The following is a 24,489-nucleotide window of genomic DNA, read 5'->3' as shown; positions in this document are numbered from 1 at the left end:
ATGTATTATTTTTAACTGGCACCTGCCTCTTGTGCCAGGACAATCCTCTCCTTGACTAATTAGCACCCCCAGGGTATACGATTATTTATGTCGATCATGAGGCTAGACCTGAGGAAGGAGCTGCAGTTATTGATCAAGACACCATCAAGCTGAGGAAATAGAGTTCTCTCATTTGTTCACAATTTAATAATTTCGTTTTAACCCTCATGACTAATCAATTCCGATTGACATGCCCCTTCTCATCTACATGCCACCTTTATCCCTATTAGCCATTCTCGACCAATTTACAGAGGGGATTGGGCTTCTCTGACTCGAACACAGTAATTTAATCATCCTAGGTAATCTACATTACTAGTTAGACGCTCTCATAGGTCACAAATTAAACTTAATGAAAGCACCAGAATCTGATATTCCTACCCACTCCGCAAGTAATATTTGAGATCCTATTTTATTAATTTTGCAGGAATTCACATTGAGGATACTGATTCTGACTTTACTGTACCCCTTCCCCTCTGGACTCACCAAAATTGTCTTTTGGCAAATTTGTTCCAACTTCAGTGGAGAATCTAACTCAACCGATATTACAAAGTCGTCCCTCTGGTTTTTTGGTTTAGACAAAATATATGATACAAGTAGCTGTAATTCTGGTCAAAGAAATCTCATTAATGTTTTAGTTGCAGTCTAAGAAGTAGTATCTGCTTTGTAAGGAAGACAGAGATTAGGCCCCTATTAAAAAATCTTTTGCTTACACCACTTCGATCCTACAGTTTTTGTACTATTTCCGAAGCAGCTGCACCATTTACGAAGCCAAAACGATCAACAGTCCTGCTTATCTTAAAGACAAGCTCACCCACTGTGGTGATATTTGACAAACATGCAAACAGGACACCAACAGACTGCAGACTAAGAAGTGTAAAAAACAGAAAAACATGGAAGCTGGCCTCTTCCATCTGTGCAGCCAGGATCTGGAACAACATCCCCATATCCCCTTATCCATCAGCACTGGCCCAGCGCTGCTCCAATTTAGGAAACAGTTGAAGACTCACCTCTTTACAGAATGCTACATCACAATGCATTAACAGTTCAAAAACCAGCTATCTCTCTTATGAGTAATGTCTGCTCATATCGCTCAGCTGCATTTTGACGAGGTCAGTGCTTCAGAAATTCTGCATATATAACACCCCTTCTCTCATTCCTTATATATCTAACACTCTTGAAAACACAGTATTTTCACAACTTCAGGAGTATGTGGAACCTGATAATTTACCAGACTCCTACAAGCAGAGTTTAGGCCAGGTTGCAGCACCATGAAGGTGGTGGTGGAGTTTTATGTCACATAATGGATGACATAGGTCCAGGAGCCTCCAGGAGTACTACAGGACCTTTCAGCTTTATTTGACACCATTAATCATAACTTATTAATGGCAAGGCTTGCTGAAACTGACATCCATGGCACTGCTCTATCCTTTTCTAACTAACACGAGTCACCTTTCTTTCTTTAACAACAGTTTCGGTTGTTACCGCAATCGGACACTGGAGTTCCAACCATCTAGAGAACATGTCGAATTGTCCCTGGCAGAAACAATTTTGTTGCTATTGCAGGTGAGGTGACATTGAGAAAACGTGTATCATTAGATGGATATGTTCTCTAGACAGCCAGAATTCCAGTGCATGAATGATGACCGGTCTGGTCATTACATTAAATGGTTTTGAAGAAATATTGGACAGGGAAGGTTTCCAGTGTCCCTCCTCACTAATAATGGTGTACAATTCACCTCAAAGGAAATGCAAAACCATCCACAACCAGGTGCATTGATGGGAAACCTGAGAACCTTTAACTGGCTCACTTGGATATTCCAGTGAAAACACATTCTAGGAATGATGTCTTGGCAGCAGGACATTGAATATACACTGGAATAAAGCATGGGATGTGCTTTGTATCATCTTGAGTTTAATGAGATTATAGTGAGATGTAACCGTATTAGTAAACAGTGCAAACAAGGTCAGAACCACTTTCAACACCACACTCAATATGTTCTTGTCAGTATAAAATTGCAGTTTAGCAGAGCTATGTCAAAGAAAATGGAAGCCATTGAGGGAGTCAAAATGTAAAATTTGTTCTAAAGGCTCTGTTCTCATTTAAAAGTAGCTACATTGGATTTTGCTCTTTCTGGAGTTATTTGATATTTAGGGTATGTTTACTGCCTACTGAAAGTGCAGAACTACAGAATGATGCTGTCCTCCTGACATGCTAAATAATCTCATCTGCATACACTGTGCAAGAGTTACTTCTTACACCAGCAAGCTCAGGAGCAAGTAATTACAGTGCACCCTCAACTTCACTCTTATTTTAAATGCAAACAGGTGGCTATATTATTATGTTACACACAGTGCCCCACCACAACTTTTGGGTTACATATAAGGGAAGATACTATGCTTCAGCCAGCACTCTGAAAACGGGGTGAAAGTAAATTTTAGTTTTTAATCGGTGCTTCCATCCATAAAACACATTTAGACAGCCCCTGGCTATGCCTACTCATTGTTTACTTTTATTATAAATCAAGAGCTCCTACCCAGCAATGTAGGTCACGTAAAATATTGGAAAAATGGGCAAACACAGTTTCAGATCCAGCCGCGGTCCGTCCATTAGGGCTGAGGGGCCACACCCTCTTAACTTTTGCCCCGCATGAAGAGTGCCTGTCAGGCTGAGCAAAGGTCAGCCTGACACACTTCATTTTCAGGTCAGGCAGCCAGGAGCGAGACATGCACAATTCGCGCACGCTCTTGGCTGCCTGAGCGCCACTTTGCTGGGCTGAAGAGGTTACAGCTCCTATGGGTGTAACCTCCTCAGCTCAGCAAAGGTGCCCCAAGGCCCTCCCCCTCGGTGATGAGGGGAAGCGTCACCCATTGACTCTGACCTGGGCGCTTCAGATTTAAGCCTTGAAGTGCCCAGGGCGAGTGTCAATCAGTGACACCTTGTCCCAGAGTGGAGTGAGGTCAGCAATCTCACTGACCCCATCCCACTCTGTGACGACATTGAGACTGCTGCTTTCCCTCATTGGCTGACCTAAAAAACTTGCAATCAGAGTATTTATTTTTTCTGTGGTGGCTCTTAAAGTAGTTACTAACAATTAACCCTGCTGAATAGCAGAGGTGCTACACTTACTCAGCCTTGCAGTCCTCAAACTGCAGTCCAGCACACTCAAACTTAAATTCAGCACTATGATGCATTGATCGCACCACTAACATTTCTTAAATTTGTTGACCTGGGTTAAAATGGTGTTACTTTTTCCCCTTGGTGCATTGCACCCACAGTTAGTCCAATTTGCAGATCTGTCTTGGGCTTGTTCAGATCATGTATATTAGCCATGGCATGCAGAGAAATACATTCAGGGTAATTGTGATATGAAAAATCTATGGAAATCAAAGATGAATACCAACCACGAGTCTCGTCATCTACTGATTTCTTTTCACATTCCAAAGTGCTGAACAGAAGAAAAATACTCAGGCATTTGTGCCAGCAAAGTAATCAAAGGAGCAGGGAGTTTTTCATGGAAGCTTATATTAATCTAGAACTATTTTTGGAGAACCACTGCACGCCGACTGTGGGACGGCAAATGAAGACTTTATGAGAGGCTTTCATCAGGCTCATCACATGATATGTACTGAAACATAATGCTCACAAACTTCCCCAGAGGAATTTAATATCCTGTGACAAGTTGATTTTGGTATACCGCCAGAGCTTCTTGTCTACTCATGCACCCATACACCAGGGTCTCTCACAATGCGTATATTTTTCATTTTGTACAGTTAATACCATCTCAAAGAGAAATGCTATCAAGGCAATACAAACAACTTTTACAGTGCTTGTACATATAACTATTACGTCCTTTCTTGACACGAAATCATAAAGCATAATTGGTTGACAAGTGAAAGTCAATGCAAATGAAAAAGTTAATGTTTTGTCTGAAATCACCAATGTGCTCGGTCATCATAAGGATTATATTTTTTCACAAAAATACAACTAACACCATCGATTTGCTACTGATACAATATCCATTACTAGCAGTGATACCAGTACATAACACATGTACTAGAACCTAAACCTGTAATTAACTAAGAAAAGCATGAGTGAAGTGGGTGAAGGGATCCTGGACCAAACTATTACTTCCAACTCCGGTGCAATGGGTTTGGAAATGGCAGTGTTTCTCCTCGCTGCCAGATTATTCAGACGTGAAATCAGACTTGAGCAATAATTATGTTTTTGGTGTATATACTGAAAAGGGGGCGCTATGACCCAAGTGGACACAATGAGGAAAGAACCCATGAGCCAAAAGGTCCAAGGTAGTGAATTTGAATATCTACTACAACAACTTCAGTATAATCTCTCACCTCAATTTGACTGAAAGTTCAGTCATTCAGTCAGTACAATCAGTGCACAACCTGGCAATAATAATGAATTAAGTGGTCAAGATTCACAATCTTACCCCACACTAACCTCCATAATCAACCTTCTTTGTGTAAATAATTAGGAATATCGAAAAAATAGATTGTACCACATCGAAGATATACCACTTTGAGGCCCAAATCGCCATCCTAAAAGTGGCTAAACAAATTAACATATTAAGACCTAAGATCTCAGAAGCAGAACTGATACTGACTTTAGAAGACATGCCACAGAATATAAACTGTCAGGTGTAGGAACATGATAAAACAACAAAGAATCTTGCTTGAAAAATGGAAGAGCTGGAGAACAGAATGAGATGGAACAATCTACACATTCACAAGATGATGGCCCTAACGGGTTCTTTGTTTGTCTGTTTCTACAGGCATTTTTCACTCTTGGTGATTGGGACACTGATTCTCAAATTTAAAGGGTTCAGTGTTTTCCAATTAGCAAATCTAAAACAGAAGAAAGCGATCACCATCCTACAGCCATACAATAATGGCAATTCCATTTTTAGGCAAGTGCTCTATCAGGTGGCACGTTCCCAATAATCCAAGCAAGAGGTGCAAACATTCCTTTTTTTTCCAATCAGACCTTTACAAATCCACAGATGCTGCAGCTTGAAGCTTGACCATTCCAATTCAAGAGCTCGGCACACAGGTCTATTGGCAGGAACAGACTAAGCTTAAGCAATTCATTTGCTAACAAGTGATTATGGATACATACTGAATGCTCATACTGTTCTTTTTCTAATTGAGGGATGGGGAAAGCAGGTAGGCAATGTTTACATGAAGAGGATTTAGCATGAATCTCTTGGTTGAGCATGATTAAAGCATGTACTACTCTCCTTAGTAGAATAACTGGGTCAGCCTCTTAATTTTGTTTTTTTTCTTTAACACAAATGTGTAGGCTGGGTGAAGGTCTAGAACTGTCCCGGATCTCTTACTCAGGCAGATGAGGGAACTGGAATATAGTTGAGGAGTACCCGATTGAGGAATAGGGTGAGGCAAAAGAGGTCAAAAGAAACAGATTATAAGCAGCACAGCATGCAATAAGCCAAATGGGTAATCAGGGAAGAAACAGGATTAGCATCTTATGTCAGAATGTCAATGGCCTCAGAAAGTTATCTAAAATATGCATGTTCAAAACAAAATTAAACTATATAGGAGCCAAAATATTATGCCTATAGGAAACTCATTTATTAAACACAGAGAATAATTCATCATGATCACTGGGTTACCACCTGCTGGGCTTTTCCACGCACAACAGTCCAACTAGAAGAATAGCCATTTTACTGCACTCTAAGTCATGGCAATTCATGAAAACATGGTCTGATAAGAACAGGCAATGGGTTATTGCTAGAACTCATACAAATACAAGTGCCTTTTTAATATCCTCAATATATGGGACTAAATTGTAATGATCCCTCTATGTTTCAACAATGTTTACTGGAACTTGACAGTTAAATCTACAACAAAGGCATGTGCATTGCACACGTGCTAATGTTCAAACCTTTCATGATGGCATATGGTTTAATTGACAGCTGTTGTTATTTAAGACCAGACTGAGCGCCATACAAACAGTATTCTAGGGTGATTTGATTTGTATAACCCAATCACTGATTCCACATATCTTAATAATTTTCCATTCTGACGCTATCTCATATCACAATCCAGTGATGCTATTTGTTTCCAAGAATATTCATTGACTCAATCTAAAATAGTAGATCCCTCCTTCAAAATGCTCAGCATCCGTAATATAGTCCAAAACTTTACACAATTCTTTTTTGGACAACAATGGGATAATACTCCCTTGGTTTGTACCAATATGAAATCAGTTGTTAGAGCTGTGACTCAGTTTATCTATTCATAAGGCTAGAGAGATCAACCAAAATCAATACACTTCATAATTCTCTAATTATTTAGAAAATCAGCTTGCCAGAGCTATTATGGGATCTTATGAGCTTGAGCCATTTCGAAAGTTATGCTTAACCAAATCCAAACTTCAGAAATTGACCTTGGACAAGGCAGTTAGATCGTAATAGGACTCTCCTTTGAAGCAGTTGGAGAATAGCAAAAATATGGGACTCATTATCGCTGCAGGTTAATAATCGGGATACCAGGAATTATATTAAACCAATAAAAGATTGTCCTGGTCAGAAGGTTTCTGGCATGCTAAACATTCTCCGACTCTTTCATCGATATTATCCAGATTCATGTACAGAGGGTGTATCTGTCTCTCCAACAAATATATATCAGTATATTGAGTCAGCAAATAAAATCACTGAAACTGAGAGTAATACTTTAGATTCCTCATTTACTTTACAAGAGGTCACAAATGTAATTCTTACTATATAAAATGGATGGCCAGGTAAACTTGACAAAATTTCATTTGAGTTTTATTAAGTGTTCATTGAGGTCCCATTACCATATTTCTTACTTCTATTTCAGTCCTTTGCAGTTGGTTTACCCGCACCGCTAACGTGACATGAGACATTCATTACAGTATTCCTGAAAAAAGGTAAGAATTCAATTCTGTTCTCTTTCTATTGGTCCTTATCACTTATTAACTGCGACTCCAAAATCTGTTCTGAAGTGTTGGCCAATCGACTGCCACCAAGACTTGCCACTTGGGTAGGCATAGTTTTGTCCCTTTTCGGGAGACTATGGTCCACAAAAATTTAGCAATCTCTGGCTTGGATGTTGCAGAAGCTTTGCAAGTACCAGCGGGATGATCCTGTTGGTTGCAGAGTAAGCAGTCTGCAGGGTCTCCCAGCAGCTTTGAAAGGCAGCGCTTATTGGTATGGGCTTTGGGCTAATGTACTCTCTCCCGCATACAAACACTATGCTGGTTTGTCTTTTATAGTGGTGCATGTCAGCAACACCTCTAATGTAGTTCCCATTACCAAGGGAACTCGTCAGGGGTGCCTTCTCTCTCCCATGTTATGTGCTCTATACTTTCAACTCTTTTTGAAACATCTTAAGCATTCGTCATCCCTTTTACCTCAGATGCTGAACTCAGCTGTCATTAGAATTGCAGGCTCTGTGGATGATCTGGTAGTTTTCTTCACTAGTCCAGAACACGTATTAAGGTTACTGAGGATGAGGCACAGCAATTTAGCTCTATTTCGGGGTAGAAGTCAAACATACCTATGACTCAGTGGATATATATCCGAGGATAAACGATAACATTGATTCAGCTCTGTAGTTAGGTACTCAAATATCGTCGAGTGGAGATTTGGTAATCACATTAAACTATGATTGATCTTTAAAAACAGGACAAAGGACTGCGTGGAACAACGGACTAGGTTAGACAATGTAATTTGATCAGAATGTTCATATTGCCCCTATTTTCTTACTGCTTTACAACACCATCTTTACACTTATCATTTATCTATTCTTAACAGAGTGGACAGTATATGAAACAAGTTTATTTGGCAGTATAAACACTCAAGCTCGGCAATTTGATATCCAGTTCCCACTAGACAAGTGTGGGTGGGCCCATCACATTCTCAGGTTTTGTTTTTGGGCAGCTTGCATACCAATAGGCCTTTCTATGAGTGGCCCCTGGTATCTTCATACATTATATTCAGCTACTATTCCCCAATCTGGCTTTTTCGATCCTACCTATTTTAAAGGGTACACATTTTAAAACAATATCATTTTTACGGCTGTTTGGACTAATGTTACTAATATGCTTTCTGTTTGCAGTATATCTGGATACACAAGCCTATGGAGCAACCTAAATGTTCCTGCATTCTCGCATGACTTTTTCAAGACATAGGGGGCCAACTCTAGTCCACAGATCAGATCGTGTGCCAATTTGCAGCAGAACATATGCACTTGTTTGAGGTCTTAGTCTCAGTCGTTCTATTCTCCATAAAGCAATTTTTAAGTACATTCAGATGCGACAAAATTTTACAAAACACCTGCAAATAATATAAAGTGGTGAAGTACACCAATGATTCAATTATTCAGGTACCCTATCAAGGAAGGTTTGATTGAAGGCTTATATAAATTACTGCTGCACAGTCAACAAGACGATGGTCAGACAAGATTCGTAAGGATATTAATACTGACACTATTACAATACTCTAGCAGACTTAGTAATCAATGTTTAAATATCTCAGGATTTAAACACATCATTGAAGTAATTCAAGAAACATATTATGCACATAAAAGACTTGTTGATTGGGGCTTAGCAAAAGGTCAATTTCCTTTCAATGTGGCTTTCTGACAACTTACACAAGGTGTATCTGTCACATGCTACAAAATATATTGTGGGGAATTGGTATGTCGTGAAATTTCTGAATTAAATGGGGTTGTTTCCGAGAGAGTATATTGAGTCGATACCGGTATTGTCTACTTTATGATCCTGACTACCAGACTTTGTATTGCTAGGTCATGGTTATAGCCAGATCCCCTGAATGCTTTTCATTGGTGGTCAAATGTTTTTGTTCATGTGGTTAGAAGATGTGTATAATCCTGATAAAAACAGCTCAGCAGGATATTGAGCCCTAATGCTGATAGGTCAGTTGACTTGGCATTCAATAACAAATGAATTATATATTTTTATTTTTCATGCTTATACATTTTTTTGAGGGTTTTCCCTTCGCTCTACTGCTAAATAGGATATGAGGACTCATCTATGCATTCAGGATACCTATTTATATAGAGATGTATCCTCGTTTCTATGTACTATTTTTTCTATGAAAAAAAGGAGAGAAAAAGGGAAAACGTGGATAGGCACAATCCCGTGCTGAGTAAGAAAGTGAAAGGCAATGGCGTGCTGAAGGGAGGCACTAACTTATATTCCAGGAGTGAAGACAACCATGTAAAACTACCACTCCCAGCAGGGTAAATGCTAGCAATACTTGCTCCCGTCGTTCTGCCAAGTTGCAGCATGAATACAATTTTCAGTTTTAAATCACGTGGTTGGCATCGTGGTTGTATGTGTATGGTTGTTTTTTTTCTTGCACTGGCTCTGGACGGTTTGAATGAAGCCTGCTAAAGCTGTAAGTATTGGGAGTCAAAGGGGAGACCACAAGTGATACTGAGCGCCCTTTAAACTTGGGGAACACGACATAAGGAAGCGGCTTGTAGTGTGTAGAACATGTCACAAACAATTCATCTCAGTGTCAGACCCCAAACTCAGAGACTTCGACAAACCTATGGTAGTATAAGGGACTTTCTGAATATAATTTAGGCCTGCAGTATTGCTAAAATCAGGCATGTATTCGTTCCCCATACACTTACGGTTACTTGAGGTATTCTGCAACATTAGCGAATATGAAATAGGAGTAGTGTTTCAGAAAATATGTGCAGTTAAGATAGCTCAAACACAGACATCTCATTATAAATCGGTTGCTTGACAAGAAGGATACAGCTCTCTCGATTACATACATTATGATTATCATGTGAGATAAGCAAGGGTAAATCCAGGTCCAGAGAACAACTGCACAAACGGAAGTCTAAGGTCTTAAACTTTGTTTTCTCACAGGCCTGCATTCTTAATTACGGATCGGCAGAGCCTAATGCACCAAAACCCATCCTCAACATAATTTGAGGTTGTTTTTTTGGGAGGTTCTAGACAGAATTGTGATGTAGTAAATCCTATCTTGAACTTCAGGTACAGAGAGCATTGCTTTAATTTGGAAATGGCATGATGAGCTAGCTACTTAAATCAAGTGTAATTTAATGACTTTGCTTTTTGTCTAATATAAAATATGTTTTTAAAGGTGTGTCTCTAACAATGAAAAACAATATATGCATTACTGCTTGCAAGAGAGGCAATTGCATAAATAATAAACAAACATCCACCTACTTGTACAGAGGAGCATCAAAGCTTTCATGCAGAGATATTCATCATATGAAACTTGAAGGCGTGCTAGTTCATTAGCAACTTTCAGCATTTCTTGATACTGCTCTTGCATGTAGGGTGCATACATTCGATCCCTAGAGAAAACGTACAAAATCACAGTGTAAAGTAGGATAGAAAATATTGACCTAAAGGACCAGTTTAAGAAATGTTTTAACAGTCGGCTGGGCGCATGCATTTAAACCATCCCCATACAATAAAAACCTTTTTTATTGAAGGACTGTAAAAGTCACAGGCCTTTGATGTCGGTTCCCTTGAGGGTACAGTCTGCTGATAAGGGATCACCACCTTCCTTCTACCAGACAGAGGTCTTCACTCTGCCCTACAGTCATTAGTGAGACCGTTTCCACGCACATCATGTCAAGAGTATCTAAGCACGATTCCTTGGCTTTCTATCTCTCATCTGCAGTGTTTTAAATGAGACTAAAAGAAGGCTTGGTACTTACCAAATGGAGCGGAAGAAAGTAGGAGAGAAACATAGGGGCCGGGGACAGGGGAATGGCTACCTGATGGACATTTAATTTGATTGTATTTGTTTATTGTTCCTTAGCAGTGGTGTAAGTGATTTGTGAAAGTGGTCAAATATATTACCTATCCCAAATTGCAACGAGCAACTCAAGTGTGCAAGCTTGAAGGATGGACAGCAAGGTGGTTGGGGTTCTCATTAGAAAATTTTGAAACAAATGGGGCCAAATAATGGCTTCTACAACACAATTTTCAAATAAATGTGGAAAGAGGCATTCTTTCTGAAAGTCACTTGTGAAATATTTATCTGCTTTTATGATTTGTCAAGTAAGTAATCCTGACTCTATCCAGGATAGTTGCACGCTCACTTGCCCCAAGACAGGTTTGAGAAAAGTGTGGCAAAAAGGTGCATTCTGGTACTGTTTTTTCTTAATAAGGTTTTAAAAGCCGTAGATGGTATATACAGATCGGAAAATGAAACTTTATATAGACCTATTCATTTTTATAGACTCCTTTTACACTTCAGATTTGAATCCCTCCAGCCCATTCAAATACATTTCCAAACACATAGTATGACTGATAATCTCCTTGGATGGAGAAGGGTGGGAAACTGGAGCTATATACTACTCTAATCTGGCAATCTCAGGCACAGCTGAGATAGGAAGTATCATATGTCATGGAGTGGCTGTCTCAAGAATTACCGCCACTTTTGCCCCGGCGGTGATAATCGGCGGTTTGCAGCGCCGCCCAGGGGATTACGAGTCCCCGACCGCCAGCCTTTTTCTGGCGGTATGAACCGCCAGGAAAAGGCTGGCGGTACGGGGAGTCGTGGGGCCCCTGGGCAGCGCTGCAAACCGCCGATTATCACCGCCGGGGCAAAAGTGGCGGTAATTCTTGAGACAGCCACTCCATGACATATGGGCAGTGCAGGGGCCCCCTGACAGGGCCCCGTGCAGCTTTTTACTGTCTGCATAGCAGACAGTGAAAAGCGCGACGGGTGCAACTGCACCCGTCGCACGACCGCAACACCGCCAGCTCCATTTGGAGCCGGCTTCCATGTTGTGGCCCACATCCCTGCTGGGCCGGCGGGCGGAAACTCCGCCCACCGGCCCAGCGGGGATGTCCAAATGGGCACCGTGGGAGTGTGGCCGCATTGGCGGCCGACCGCCAAAGTTGTAATGACCGCCTATATGTTAATATTTATTGCACCCTGTTGCTGGCATCATGATTGAGTTGGCATCCCAACTCACGTTCTGGGCTACGCACCTCATGTCTATTTCTCAACAAGGCTTTACGGCACAACTACAGTGTGATTCACTGCGAGGCTATGACTGGATCCTGAACTGTCAATCAAAAGTGATAAAGGCTTCCCAATGCCTGAGCCACCCTGATCAGTAAAGAACCCGCTCCAGTATGAAGTAGAATAGAACCTTTTCATCAGCAGCACCAGCCCTGCAGCCTGCAGCTCCCAACGCACCGAGCCTGCCCTGCTGCTCGTGTGCATCATTACTCTCTTTGACTAAGGAAAAGTTCCCATACATAAGGCGATAACACTGAGAAGTGCTAGAATTCAGTACCATTGATTAGGGAAGCATTTAAAGTACTGCTCATATGAATTTCATACAGTGATCCTTCAACCACACGCAGCTAGAAGAAGCAACTGCATACATAGAAGATTAGTGGTATTTTCATAACATGATGAAAAGGTATTTGTAGGAGTGTTGGAAAATTGCCATCGCTGCAGGGTCAATCTGGCTTTTTTGGCTTTTTGCTGAATCTTATTTTTGCTGGTTGTAGAACTGTGAGCAGTTTACCCCTACTAGCCAGAGGTAAAGTGCCTGTGTTCCCCCTTTGAAAGTGATGATATCGCCACATCCCTTAGTAGCATCTTTAACTTGCCTACAAGTCCCTAGTATGTGGTACAGAGTGTACCCAGGGCCTGCAAGTCGAATGTTACTGCAAGTCAAACGTTACCAGTGGGCTGAAGCACTCATTGTGCCGCTCACTGCATTGAAAGGGCAAACATCACTGTACACCTGCCATGCGTAGCACAGATGTGTAGGTTTGATTGCAAATTCAACCTGTCAAAATAACCCCTTTTGAAAAGCCTAACCCCTCCTTAAAAGCTTTAGTTAGTCACCCGTAAGTAGGCCATAAAGCTGAGTGCATGGTATTTAACAGTAGGACATGTGGACATTTAGTGTTACACATACTCCTAAAGTGAAAAAGCCCTAAAAGCGATTTGCACTGTAGCATGCTTAGCTGATCCATAGGAAAGCATTGGGATACAGTATTAAGTTTAATGAATGTTATCACGGGCTAGAAAACGTTGTAACAAATATTGTAAAGATTTGTAACAAATATTTTAGGAAGATAACTTTTCAAAGGTTACCTTTGCCATCCCTGAAAGCTATCAGCATTGTGCTCTCCACCATCTGGCAGCCAGTAATTAGCATTCAAATAGGCATGAGCGAGGTGTGAACTTGCTTTAAGGAGCAAATAGGCAATGGCAGAGATGACCATCTGAAACTGATACAATATATAGGGAGGGGTGTGAGGATCCTTTCTGACATTAAATTGTCAAATCCTGCTCGAATGTCACCTTCTGTTTGACAGGTCTCCTGGGCTTCTTCATTTGGCCTTTTATGCACACTACAAGGAGGCCATCTGTTGCAGGCAAATGTTAGTTGACACTTGGGCAGGGCTCTATTTTTGCTGCCGCCCCAACCCTCCATTCCCATACAGGCTCCAATCACAATGGGCCCCTTTTTGACATTACAGTGTAAAAGCTTGACAGATGTGCTGGGCTTACATATAATACCTGGGAGGGAAAACAGGACGCTAGAACAATTTATGTATTCATTATGTGCTTGCTTAAAACATATATTTTACACATTGCCTCTTTATTTAGTGACTTTATTGGTTTACCCTAACAAGGATTGTGATTATTCCCAGAGGTGGGTACTTACACCCCTTAACTAATAACCCAATTTCCTATGCGGAAGTTCCATATAATAATGCCACAGCTAAGCCTAAAGCTCAAAGCATCAATTTCTCTTGGTGACAGTAGCTCTAGCTTAGCATTATGATACCTATTCCTAGTGTTCATCCAAGTGACTGGGTCTTACCGATACATTCCTACAACAAGGTTTCTTTACAGTAATTGTAGTAAAGGGAGCAACTTTTGATGTGTTACAAAGCCTGTGTTACAAAGACCCTTTGCCAAAGACACTTTTGGATGCCATCCCTTCCTATTGAACATTGCCTCAAATTATACTGAATTTCACTCAAATGTCATATTATCTTAGAAAGACTAGTCAGTCACTTGTAAATATCACCAGTAAAGTGCCAATAGGGCTGGTAAGGGTGAGTAATACGACAAACACCACTCAAAAGTGGGTTCAGCTTCATCCACGTCAGGTTAATGACTGAAAGATAGGTAGTGCCACTTAATGATTTAATTAATGTAATTCACATGAAAAGCCTCAGAAAGACCCAGTGGGCTAAAGAAAATTCATACATATGTCAGTTGCATCCATTTGAAAAAATGGTGAAGTAGGGGTAAAGTCATAAATTGACACCCAACTTTTGAAAATACAATTGCGTCTGGTCTTTCTGGGTCAACTACCTTTACTATGTAACCTGATCCCTGGGTCTAGTTGCAGCTTGTTGATTTTTCAAGCTCTAGCTCATGGAGTACCACACAGTTTAAGACTAGCCAGTGCTCAACTTGTAAAAGAGTAAGTGCCAGGGCCCAAATTCTTTTCAAAAGCCATCTGGCGCAACTACCAAATGTCAGGGTTGCAGAATACTAAGGCTGCCTAGCCTTGAAATCAACCCATATCTCTTTCATCGACAAACATACTCAGCCTGCCCCTTTATCTCACCCTTGTTAATTCTGTTTCACGTCATCCTTGCTTTCTTCCTTTGTCATTGTTTTCCATCTTCCCTTCCCCCTTCTTTGCCCATGTGCTGACTTTCTATCTCTTGTTTGGGTCAAAGTATAATTGTTAGTTAAAAAAAAAAAAAGGATTGCCAGTGGACCTCACCTACCGCCACTGGCTCGTTTTAAGCACTTAGACTAGTAGATCTCAGGTATTGATTGCAATGAATTTGGCCAGTTAATATAATTGTTGGGTAGGAGCCAGTGAAATGGATGGCACAACGATTTGACAAAGGGAGCTGGGAGTGTGTTAAGGAATAATATATGGCGTCCATGTGGCGCAGTGCCTTAGAGTGCGAGTAAGTGTTGGGAAAGCAGACTGTGATGCTGATACAGGAGTCAATTCTGGTCTTAAGGAAGCTCTGTTGTTGAGCGCTGGGAAGTGTGAAAAGGATGAAGAAGTTGTAATAAATATTATTTATACAATCATAGGTACCCTATAATTACTTACTACCCATTATGCCCACTGGCATGTTGGAAAGCAACAAAGGACCTCCACTTCTATCTTTGACAAGTTTCTGCACTGTGGCCTAGCTATGCTTCAGGGTCTTCATTTCACTTTACACCGTTTGTCTCCAGGTGTTCTTTGGCCTGACTCTCTTCCACTTGCCTTCTAGGGTCCAATGAAGAGTGGTACTTGTGATTGAGTCTTGTTCTCTTCTGATGGCGTTTTGTACCCATTTCCATCTTCTTCTCGCAATATTGGTGTCAATGATATCTTGCTTGCATCCGGTGAGCAGTTCCTGATTCGATATGGATCACGGCAAGATAATGTGCAAGATTCTTATCAGGTTTCTTGTGTGAGAGGGTGACAGTTTGGTTGCTTTTCGTCATCCGCCAGCATGCTGATTCATACAAGCATGAGGACAGAACTCAGCGCTGGTAAAGCCTCAGCTTGGTGTTGATGCTGTCCTGAGAAGGCCTTCACACATTGTTAACAACGCTGAAGGCATTCCCGGCCTTGTTCAGTCTGTACTTGATGTCACTACCTGCCCCTGCATCATGTTGGATAGTACTACTGAGGTAGAGGAACTCTTTAGCTATGGCTAGGTCCTCTCCATTCACCTTGATAGGTGAAGAGTTTGGGATGATGACTTCTGATTTCTTTGTGTTGACCTTCAGGCCCTACTTGCTGTGCATGGATGTTGTGGTGAGACAACTTTTCCTGCATTTGCTGGTATGTGCGAGAGAGAGAGAAAGAGAGCAAGGCTAGATAATCTGCATAGTCAAGGCTATCCAGTGTAGAGAATAACACCCATTTGATGTCCTTTGCTTGGTTTTATGTTGTGTGTTACATCACCCACTTGATGATTTGGCTGAAGAGAAATACTGACATCACAAATCCCTCTCTCACACTGGTCTTGATTTGGTTCTGCTACACCTATTCTCACTTTGTACATAAACAGGTACCTTATATGTTGGCTGTTAAATGGACCAGCTCTTGGAAAAATGTAATAAGAAAATAATTTATTTGGTTTGGTTATTTGGGTGACGCATGAACTGTAAATTGGAGAGTAAGCTGTGGATTTATTAAGGCAGCAGTGATGACAGACCTTATTAACAAAGGGCTGCATACAAACATCTTTTCACTTCAGTGCTAGTATATGTTATAAGGGGTCTACTACTGCCAATTCTCCCTATCAAAGGGAGTATGCACAAAGCATTATCACAGTCTGAACAATCAAGGCGTATTAAAAAAATAATACAGCCTGTCAGACACAAACTCTGCCAAGCCTTGGTAACACTAATGAAGCATTTCAACAAATAGGCATATGCAAAAAGTGGACTCTGCTGATGTAGAACAATGTGAAATGAAACTCGCTGAGCTCATTTCAAAACCATGCAATATCGCAATCTAGGAATATTTCTGTGGCTTTTATGATTTGCAGTCATAGCTGACATGAGGGCTGTATACTTACTAACACTGACTTATGCTAACAACAATTGCAATTTTATGCCTATCAAAAGTTAGCTGGTATGATCCACCCTGCAGAAGCTGACTTTTTTGTTGCTGCAAACTGTCAGTATTTCAGAAGAGGTAGCCAAGTGTGTCAAACCACTCCATCAATCAAAATAACAAAAATAAATGATCACTTTAATGGATGTTCTTCACTTTATTTTACCTCATTGCAGGATCCTCCAGTACATCCTTGTGCACACTATTCCCTATGCCCCTTCATTACACATCTCCCATTCTATCCACCCTTTCACCCTATACTCCTCTTGCCACATCAGGTCCCCCTGCTGCACACTCTGCCCTATGCCTTGGTCTTGTGCCCTGCAAACCACCACTGAAGCGTCCATGTATACACCATGCACATCCCCCACCTCCCTCCTTGATTGGAAAGCAGAGAGCATCTTTATTCCTTGGTGTTTCACCTGAGCAGTGAAGGCTGTCTTTCAGCAATCGCCATTTGGCTTTACGAGGAAGACCTGGGGTCTGCGAAGCAGCACTCAAATACATCTTTCTAGGATTTTTGATAGCACTGGATAATGATCAAGCCCCTTATCTGGCCTACAGGAGGCTCTCATTGTGGATCACTAGGTAGTTGCTGAATTACCTAGACAGCCAATATCTAGAAGAGCCTACGACTGGACAGATGGTTTTGTTTTGATGATAAGTCTGAAAGTACACAGCAACCCAAGGTCAATTTCCTATCTACTGTGGTGGCTGTCAGAAATGGGTATATTAATATATGGGGGAGGGGCACCCTACCAACTCAAGAAACCCACTCTGGTTAGAAAAGAAAAAAAACATTTCTCAGAGATCTCTGCCCCACGGCTATGGCAGAAGCAGCATGAAATTGCCAGAGAAGTGCGTGCTAAGTTCAAGCAGTACCCACAAAAAGTAAAGAACACAACAAAATAAAAATCCCAAACCAATTTAGAAAATTAAAGCAAATGTAATGTACAAAGAGACACCAAGATTGTTAAAACAAATGAAGGAAAACTGGATGTAAGAAAATACCCTCTTTTTGGCATGGTACCCCCAACTTTTGCCTGCTGTCAGTATGCTTTGACTGTTTTCACTGGGATCCTGCTAACCAGGACCCCAGTGATTGTGCTCTCTTCCTCTAAATTTGGTTGCCTAGGACTTTGCACACCCCACAATTGGCATACTGGTGTCCCCTTACAAGTCCCTATTATATGGTACTTAGGTACCCATCGCAGTGGGGCACCAGGGGTTCCCCACGGGCTGCAGTATGTATTGTGCCACCCATGGAAACCCATGCAAAATGTGTCATTGCAGCCTGCGTGAAAAGGTGCATGCACCCATTCACTGTAGGTAACTGCACCAGGTCACTGTAAGTCACCGCTACGGTAGGCCCTCCTAGCTCAGAGGACAGGGTGCAGGTTCCTTTGTGTGAAGGCTCCAGCGACGTGGGTCTCCTCTTCAGGTGTGCTGAGTGGGCTTCACTGCAACTGCTGTGCCTGCTACCAGTGGGTTGCCTGTGGGGGCTGTCTCCTCTTTTTGTGACTCTCCCGACTGCTGAGGGTCACTTCGGACTCCCCTCCTTGGGTTGAGTCCCCTGGGCCTTGCTGGTCCTCCTTTTGCCTTGCAACTCGTCCTCTTCTCCTTTTGCATTTGCCAAGGCTTGTTGGTAGTTCTCCAGCACCACTCACCAACTGCAACCCAAATGACGACGTGGGACACCATCTGTATCACTTCAGGAACTCCTCTTCATCTCCTGTGCTGCACAACTGGTCTTCTCCATCCCGGGTCCTGCATCAGAAGGGCGGTTAGTGGCTCCGGCCACAACTGGACACTCCATCACGAACTGGACTTGGTTCCTTTACTTTGCAGGTCTTCTTCTACCAGAATCCACCTCTGGGATCTTCCATTCTTGTTTGGGTCTTGTACAATCTTTTTCCAAAGTCCTCCTGTTGGGGTTGGGGAAAACCATGTATTTACCTCTGCTCTCCTGGTCGCTGGGGGTCACTCTTACTCACCTCTTGGTGTTTCTAGTTCCTCCAGCTACCCTCTACCGTTACCACCTCTGCGGGTGGGGGACTGTATCTCGCGTTCCACTTTCTAAGGGTAGGGTTTGCTCCTCACCTAGGGCCTACGCCGTTTTCTATTTCTTTTGCCAATGCCTATTGCTTCCTATGCTCTTTACTGATTGCTATTGTGTATATAATAGTGTGTTTACTTACCTCCAGTTGGTACTGCCTACTAGTATTTGTGTTACCATAATAAAATACCTTTATTTTTGTAACACTGTGTTGTTCTTTCATTTGTGATAATGCTGCTCCTGATGTCTATAGTGGTATTGCATGAACTTTGAATGTCTCCTAGAAAAGTCTTGGCTGCTCATCCACAGCTACCTCTAGAGAGCCCTGACTTTCTAGACACTGCCTACACTTCACTAATAGGGGATACCTGGTATAAGGTGATAAAACTTTAGGTGCTCACGACACGCAAGGCCAGCTTCATACACTGGAGATATCAATTTTGAAATTTGTAAGGCAAAACATTCCTAGAAAAAGTCAAACATTATGGAAAAACTGTTTGTGGTGGACAGGGACCTAGGGATAATTTCGGGTGGACTGAGCTTGGATACACTAAGTGGGATGTTCCGGTGTGGTGGACAGGGACCTAGGGATAATTTCGGGTGGACGGAGCTTGGATACACTAAGTGGGTTGTTCCGGTCAAAGTTATTACCTAAAAACTTAGGGCATAATTTAGATTTCTGCAGACGGGTAACTGCATCACAGCGGTGACAGATACCTCATCCGCTGATTTATAAATCCCATTATTTCCTATAGGATTTATATTTTGGCAGACAGGATATCTGTCACTGTTGTTATGGAGGAACCCATCCACAAAAATCTAAATCAGGCCCTTAGTCTGCAACAACTGGGAAAGCTTTTTCTAGTCAGTCCTGTAGCCCCTAGCTCCTAAGGGAAGGCGTTTAGGCATCTAGGAGTCCAGGGTCTTTCAGTTTTTTTGTGTCCCTGAAGGAGGTAAACAGGAGTCCAACCACTTGACTCTTGGAGAGCAGTTCCAGTCCCTGGATGCCATTAGGATTCAGAGGTGATTGAGTCCTTGTATGAGTCCTTTGTCAAGAAGGAATTTTTTCTAGCACGGTCTTCTTCACATAAAGTCTTTCTAGATCCAGCAATGTTCTGAGGTGATGGTAGTGGAGGTTCCATTCTGTGCATTAACCAGTGACTGGAGGAATTCTACTGTCTAATCCTATCAATTTTCTCGTAGTCTCCCTACCACTTTTGCAGCACTGTCTCTGCCTTAACGTAAAATTAACCAGGAACCCATTTTATGATGGGGGAACACAGCTACCAATAGCAGGCCGCCAGTTCTCAGCTTCTTGGACACCCCCCTACCAGATAGGGTCTGGGAAGGTCCGATAGATAATTAGGAGAAACATTGCTTGTCATTTCCAAGTCAAAAGAGGTTTTGCTAAAACTGTCCCTTGTTCTGCCAACTGTTTCTGTCCACTCCCAGTTAACTTATCCCTGCCATGTGCTCAGCAGTAACACCCATTAGCCTTTCCTAGGCACAGAGGCAAGTCATTGTCCTCTGGATCATGATCGCCAACTGTCCCACCCAGTGATGTGTATTCCAGCTCTGGAGGTGTGATGGGTGGCAGGGACTGGTTGTAACCCAGTTCTGGCTCAGGAATGTACTTTTCTGCTATTGAACTTTGCCATTAAGTCGGGTTTCAAAAACTAGGAAATAACTTTGAAGCATTAGTAGACATTAAAAAAATAAAGATTTATATCCCTTCTAAGTCTACAGAGTGAAATAGTGTTTGTGTTTTAGTTTACTGTAAGGGCACACTAACTTCTATACATAGTGTGCCCTATCCTTATATATTAGCACCCTGCCCCGTGAACTTATAAGGAACATTTTGAGGGTGAATATATGCAAATATTTTTTTCTACATGGCAACAGCATTTTTTTCTGCCATGTGTCTCTGTGGTGTATCCAAACTTACCCACAACACAGTTGTGCTCCGGGAAGAAACCTGTTTGTACTACATGTAGGTGTTGGAAATATACACTGCCGCCGACACTTAACATGTAACTCTCAATGCCATAGGTGCACTTAAAGGCACCAGTTACAAGGAACTTGTAAAGAAGTTTAATAAGCCAAAATAGGGAGTTCTAATGTACAGCACGTTTTAGAGGGGAAGCCCAGCTACTGTACTACAATAGTAAAGTGCACAGAATTATTGTTAGAAATGGGGTCTCTAGTTGGCAGTCAGTTTACACCCTGTCCATGTAGGGACCCTCACTCTAGTCAGGGTAAGGGAGATACCCAGCTCAGATAACCCCTGCTCACCCCCTTGGTAGCTTGGCATGAGAAGTCAGGCTTATCTCAGAAGCAATGTGTAAAGCATTTACACATAACACACAGTAATACAGTAAAACACTACAAAAGGACACCACACCAGTTTTAGAAAAATAGCCAATATTTATCTGTGTAAACCAAGACCAAAACGAGAAAAAATCCAACATACGGTAATAAAGATATGAATTTTGCAAGAATTACTCAAAAATAGTGTTTCTTGAAGTCGATAGCTCAGTCTGGGGCTACCACGGCATTGTGAACAACAAATCCAACAGTTCAGGCTGACAATGGGGTCGCAGGCCAGCTACGGTGTTGAGTCGCAAACAGTACCTTGGAAATCTAGAGTGTTGTGATCCTCACAATGAGAACCAGAGGGCTGAGTCGCTGGCGTCGGTTCTGAAGTTCGGTGCAGGGGTCGTCGGGCCCTTGAAGTAACAAGTGTTGCGGGTCAAACTCCAGGCTGATGACAAAGTCCGGAGCGATATCGTTGATGGCATCTGGCTGTGGTGCAAAGGCGTAAGATGCGACATTTGGTGCCCTCAGTCATGGCGCAGGCTGCGGCTCGGTGACTGCGGCCTTGTTGAGACCAGGGCTGAGGTGTGAAGTGGGGCAGTGCGACATGCGGTGTCTCCAGGTGGCAGTGCACGCAACAGCATTGTTGTTGCTGAAGCGCTGTCGTTGGTAGGCCCAAGGCGGCGGTACAATATGGGGCGGGCTCTGTGCGAAGCCCACAGGTCATGATGCGGGAGTCAATGGCACTGGGCCAGGGCTGCGGTGCGGGACAGTGCTTCGTGTACCTTATGAGGGGTGTCCTCAGGCCACGGTGCAGGCAGCGGTGTCTGTGTCAGCATAGAACGTTGTTGTCGGGGATACCAAGGCTGAGGTGTGAGCGAGGCGATGGGGCGTGCGGGCCCAGAGGTCATGGTGCAAGCAGCGGCTCGGTGATGCCGTCAGGTCGCGTCGTCCGGGAGACCAGGGTTGCGGTGCAAAGTGGGGCACAGCTCTGTGCAGTGGCGTCAGGTCACGGTGCAGGCAGCGGCATCATAGACTCAGTCGTGGTGGTTTTTCTACTGTCGCAGCACAAAACACACAGTTCACAGTGCTGTAAGCACATGAACCTAAAGTCTTTGATATCCCTGAGACTTCCAACAGGAGGCAAGCTCTACTTCAAGCCCTGGGAGAAACTTCACAACCAGAATACACAGCAAAGTCCAGTATAAGGAGCAACTGCATACCAACCCAGCAAAACACACACATCAATGGGGCAGTAATCCTCCTCCAGCTCTTCTCCTTGGCAGAGGTTCGTCTTGATCCAGAAATGTTCTAAAAGTCTGGGGTTTTGGGTCCACTACTTATACTCATTTCTGCCTTTGAAGTAGGCAAACTTCAAAGGATAGCCTCTGTTGTTCACAAGATCCTGCCTTCCCCAGGCCTGGCTCCAGACGCACTCCAGGGGTTTGGAGATTGCACTGTGTGAGGACAGACACAGCCCTTTCAGTTGCAGGTGTAAGCTCCTCCCTCCCCTCTCAAGCCCAGGAAGACTCATCAGGATATGCAGGACACACTTTAGCTCCCTTCATGTCACTGTCAAGAGGGAATTCACAAACAGCCCAACTGTCGGTCTTACCCAGACGTGGATTCCACAGGCAGAGGCACAGAATGGTTAAGCAAGAAAATGCCCACTTTCTAAAAGTGGCATTTTCAAACAGCAATCTAAAAAACAACTCTACCCAAAGAAGTAATTTTAAATTGGTAGTTCAGAGATCTTAACCTCCATATCTCAATCTGCTACCAAAGGGAAACTGCACTTAAAAGATATTTAAAGGCAGTCCCCATGTTAACCAATGGGAGAGATAGGCCTGGCAATAGTGAAAACCAAATGGGGCAGTATTTTACTATCAGGAAATGTAAAACACACCAGTACATGTCCTACCTCTTAAATACACTGCACCCTGGCCATTTGGCTACCTAGGCCTACATTGGGGTGACTTACCTGAGGTATAAGGGAAGGGTTGGGCTTTGCCAGTTGGTGCATTTTCCAGGTCAAATAGGCACACACAGACACTGCAGTGGCAGGTCTGGGACATGTTTGCAGGGCTACTCGTGTACGTGGCACAATCAGTGCTGCAAGCCCAATAGTAGCATTTGATTTACAGGCCCTGTGCACACATAGTCCACTTTACAGTTGGGCAACAGTTGTGTGAGTTCCCTGAAATGATAAAAGACACAAACTTAGTGTTAGACCTCTTATTGTATGTATTTATTAAGAACCTCCCAGTGTGCAATTTAGGCTTGTGTGTGTGTGTATATATATATATATATATATATATATATATATATATATATATGTATATATATATATATATATATTCACAATAACAAAATTTTATTTCTTTGCTTGTCAAGCCTGGACGCCATTACTTTGGCTGTTGACAAAGACCGTTATGGTCGAAACGCGTCCAGGCTTGACAAGCCTTGTAGAATGGCTTTGTAAATAAATCTCGTCATTATTCAGCAATTGTTGGGAGTGCCGTTTTTCTACAATTCAAATGGAGATATATATATCTATATAGATATATATATATATATATATATATATATATATATATATATATAGATATATATATCTCGTTTGTTGGGAAAGGCCGATTTCTGTATTTCTGTGTGATGAAAAAAATATTTTAATAGAGTGAAAACAAATCAGAATACTTTACATGTTGATGTGCCAAGGATATGTTTTCTGAAACCCAATTTTCCGATTGCTAATGCACTATATAGTTTTATCAGTAAAGCTGCAAGTTAGTGGAAAGGTTTTTGGACATTTCTTGGAAATTGACTGTGTGTAGATGACAGTCTGCTACCATGTCATGGTTTAGTAATATATATATTTTTTAAGTAAGTTTGTTTAAATAAACTGAGAAACACTCCTGCCCTAATGGCAATGCTATTAGTAAACTAAAAGCAAGTCATGGGTCATGTTTCCCCTATATGTGGGCAAGTCTACTCAAACAAAATAGTTTTTTTGTACTGCAGAAATGCTGCGCTCACATATTTGAAGGTGCAATCATATGTGAGAATGATGAAAAAGGCGACTCTGTAAACTATTTGCCTAGGACTACACAATGTGAGACCAGTTTATGGGTCAAGTACATTACAGTTAGGTCAGGTATATTATTCAAGATACTCGTGCTGCAGGTCTAGTAAAATGTTTATGATTTTTCAAGGCCTGCATAAAGCAACATTAAAACTTGTACATGCTTGGCCAGAAGAGGGCACCTTTGACATTACAATGGTACAACACATGGCGAAAAAACAACAAAAGAGGGGCAGAAAAATGGGATATTCGGAGTGAAAACTCCTGGTCCCGTGTGTAAGTATCCCAATATACAGTAAATCAAAGAAGATTACACATGGTTCCATATAATACTGTGGGTTTCAATCAA

General features: G+C 42.1%; 1 protein-coding gene across 3 annotated transcripts in view; it reads right to left on the bottom strand.

The window, feature by feature from the left end:
* Positions 1 to 24,489, bottom strand: part of NR3C1 (nuclear receptor subfamily 3 group C member 1) — a 503,133-nt gene that overhangs the window by 33,926 nt on the left and 444,718 nt on the right. For all 3 annotated transcript variants that reach the window (XM_069244696.1, XM_069244697.1, XM_069244694.1), the window contains exon 7: positions 10,271 to 10,401. In XM_069244696.1, the coding sequence (XP_069100797.1) occupies positions 10,271 to 10,401 (131 nt within the window). The remainder of the gene's footprint in view (positions 1 to 10,270; positions 10,402 to 24,489) is intronic.

This window comes from Pleurodeles waltl, chromosome 7 (genome assembly GCF_031143425.1).
Source record: "Pleurodeles waltl isolate 20211129_DDA chromosome 7, aPleWal1.hap1.20221129, whole genome shotgun sequence".
In the NCBI taxonomy this organism is placed as follows: domain Eukaryota; kingdom Metazoa; phylum Chordata; class Amphibia; order Caudata; family Salamandridae; genus Pleurodeles; species Pleurodeles waltl.
This window is presented reverse-complemented; position numbering and strand designations above follow the sequence as displayed.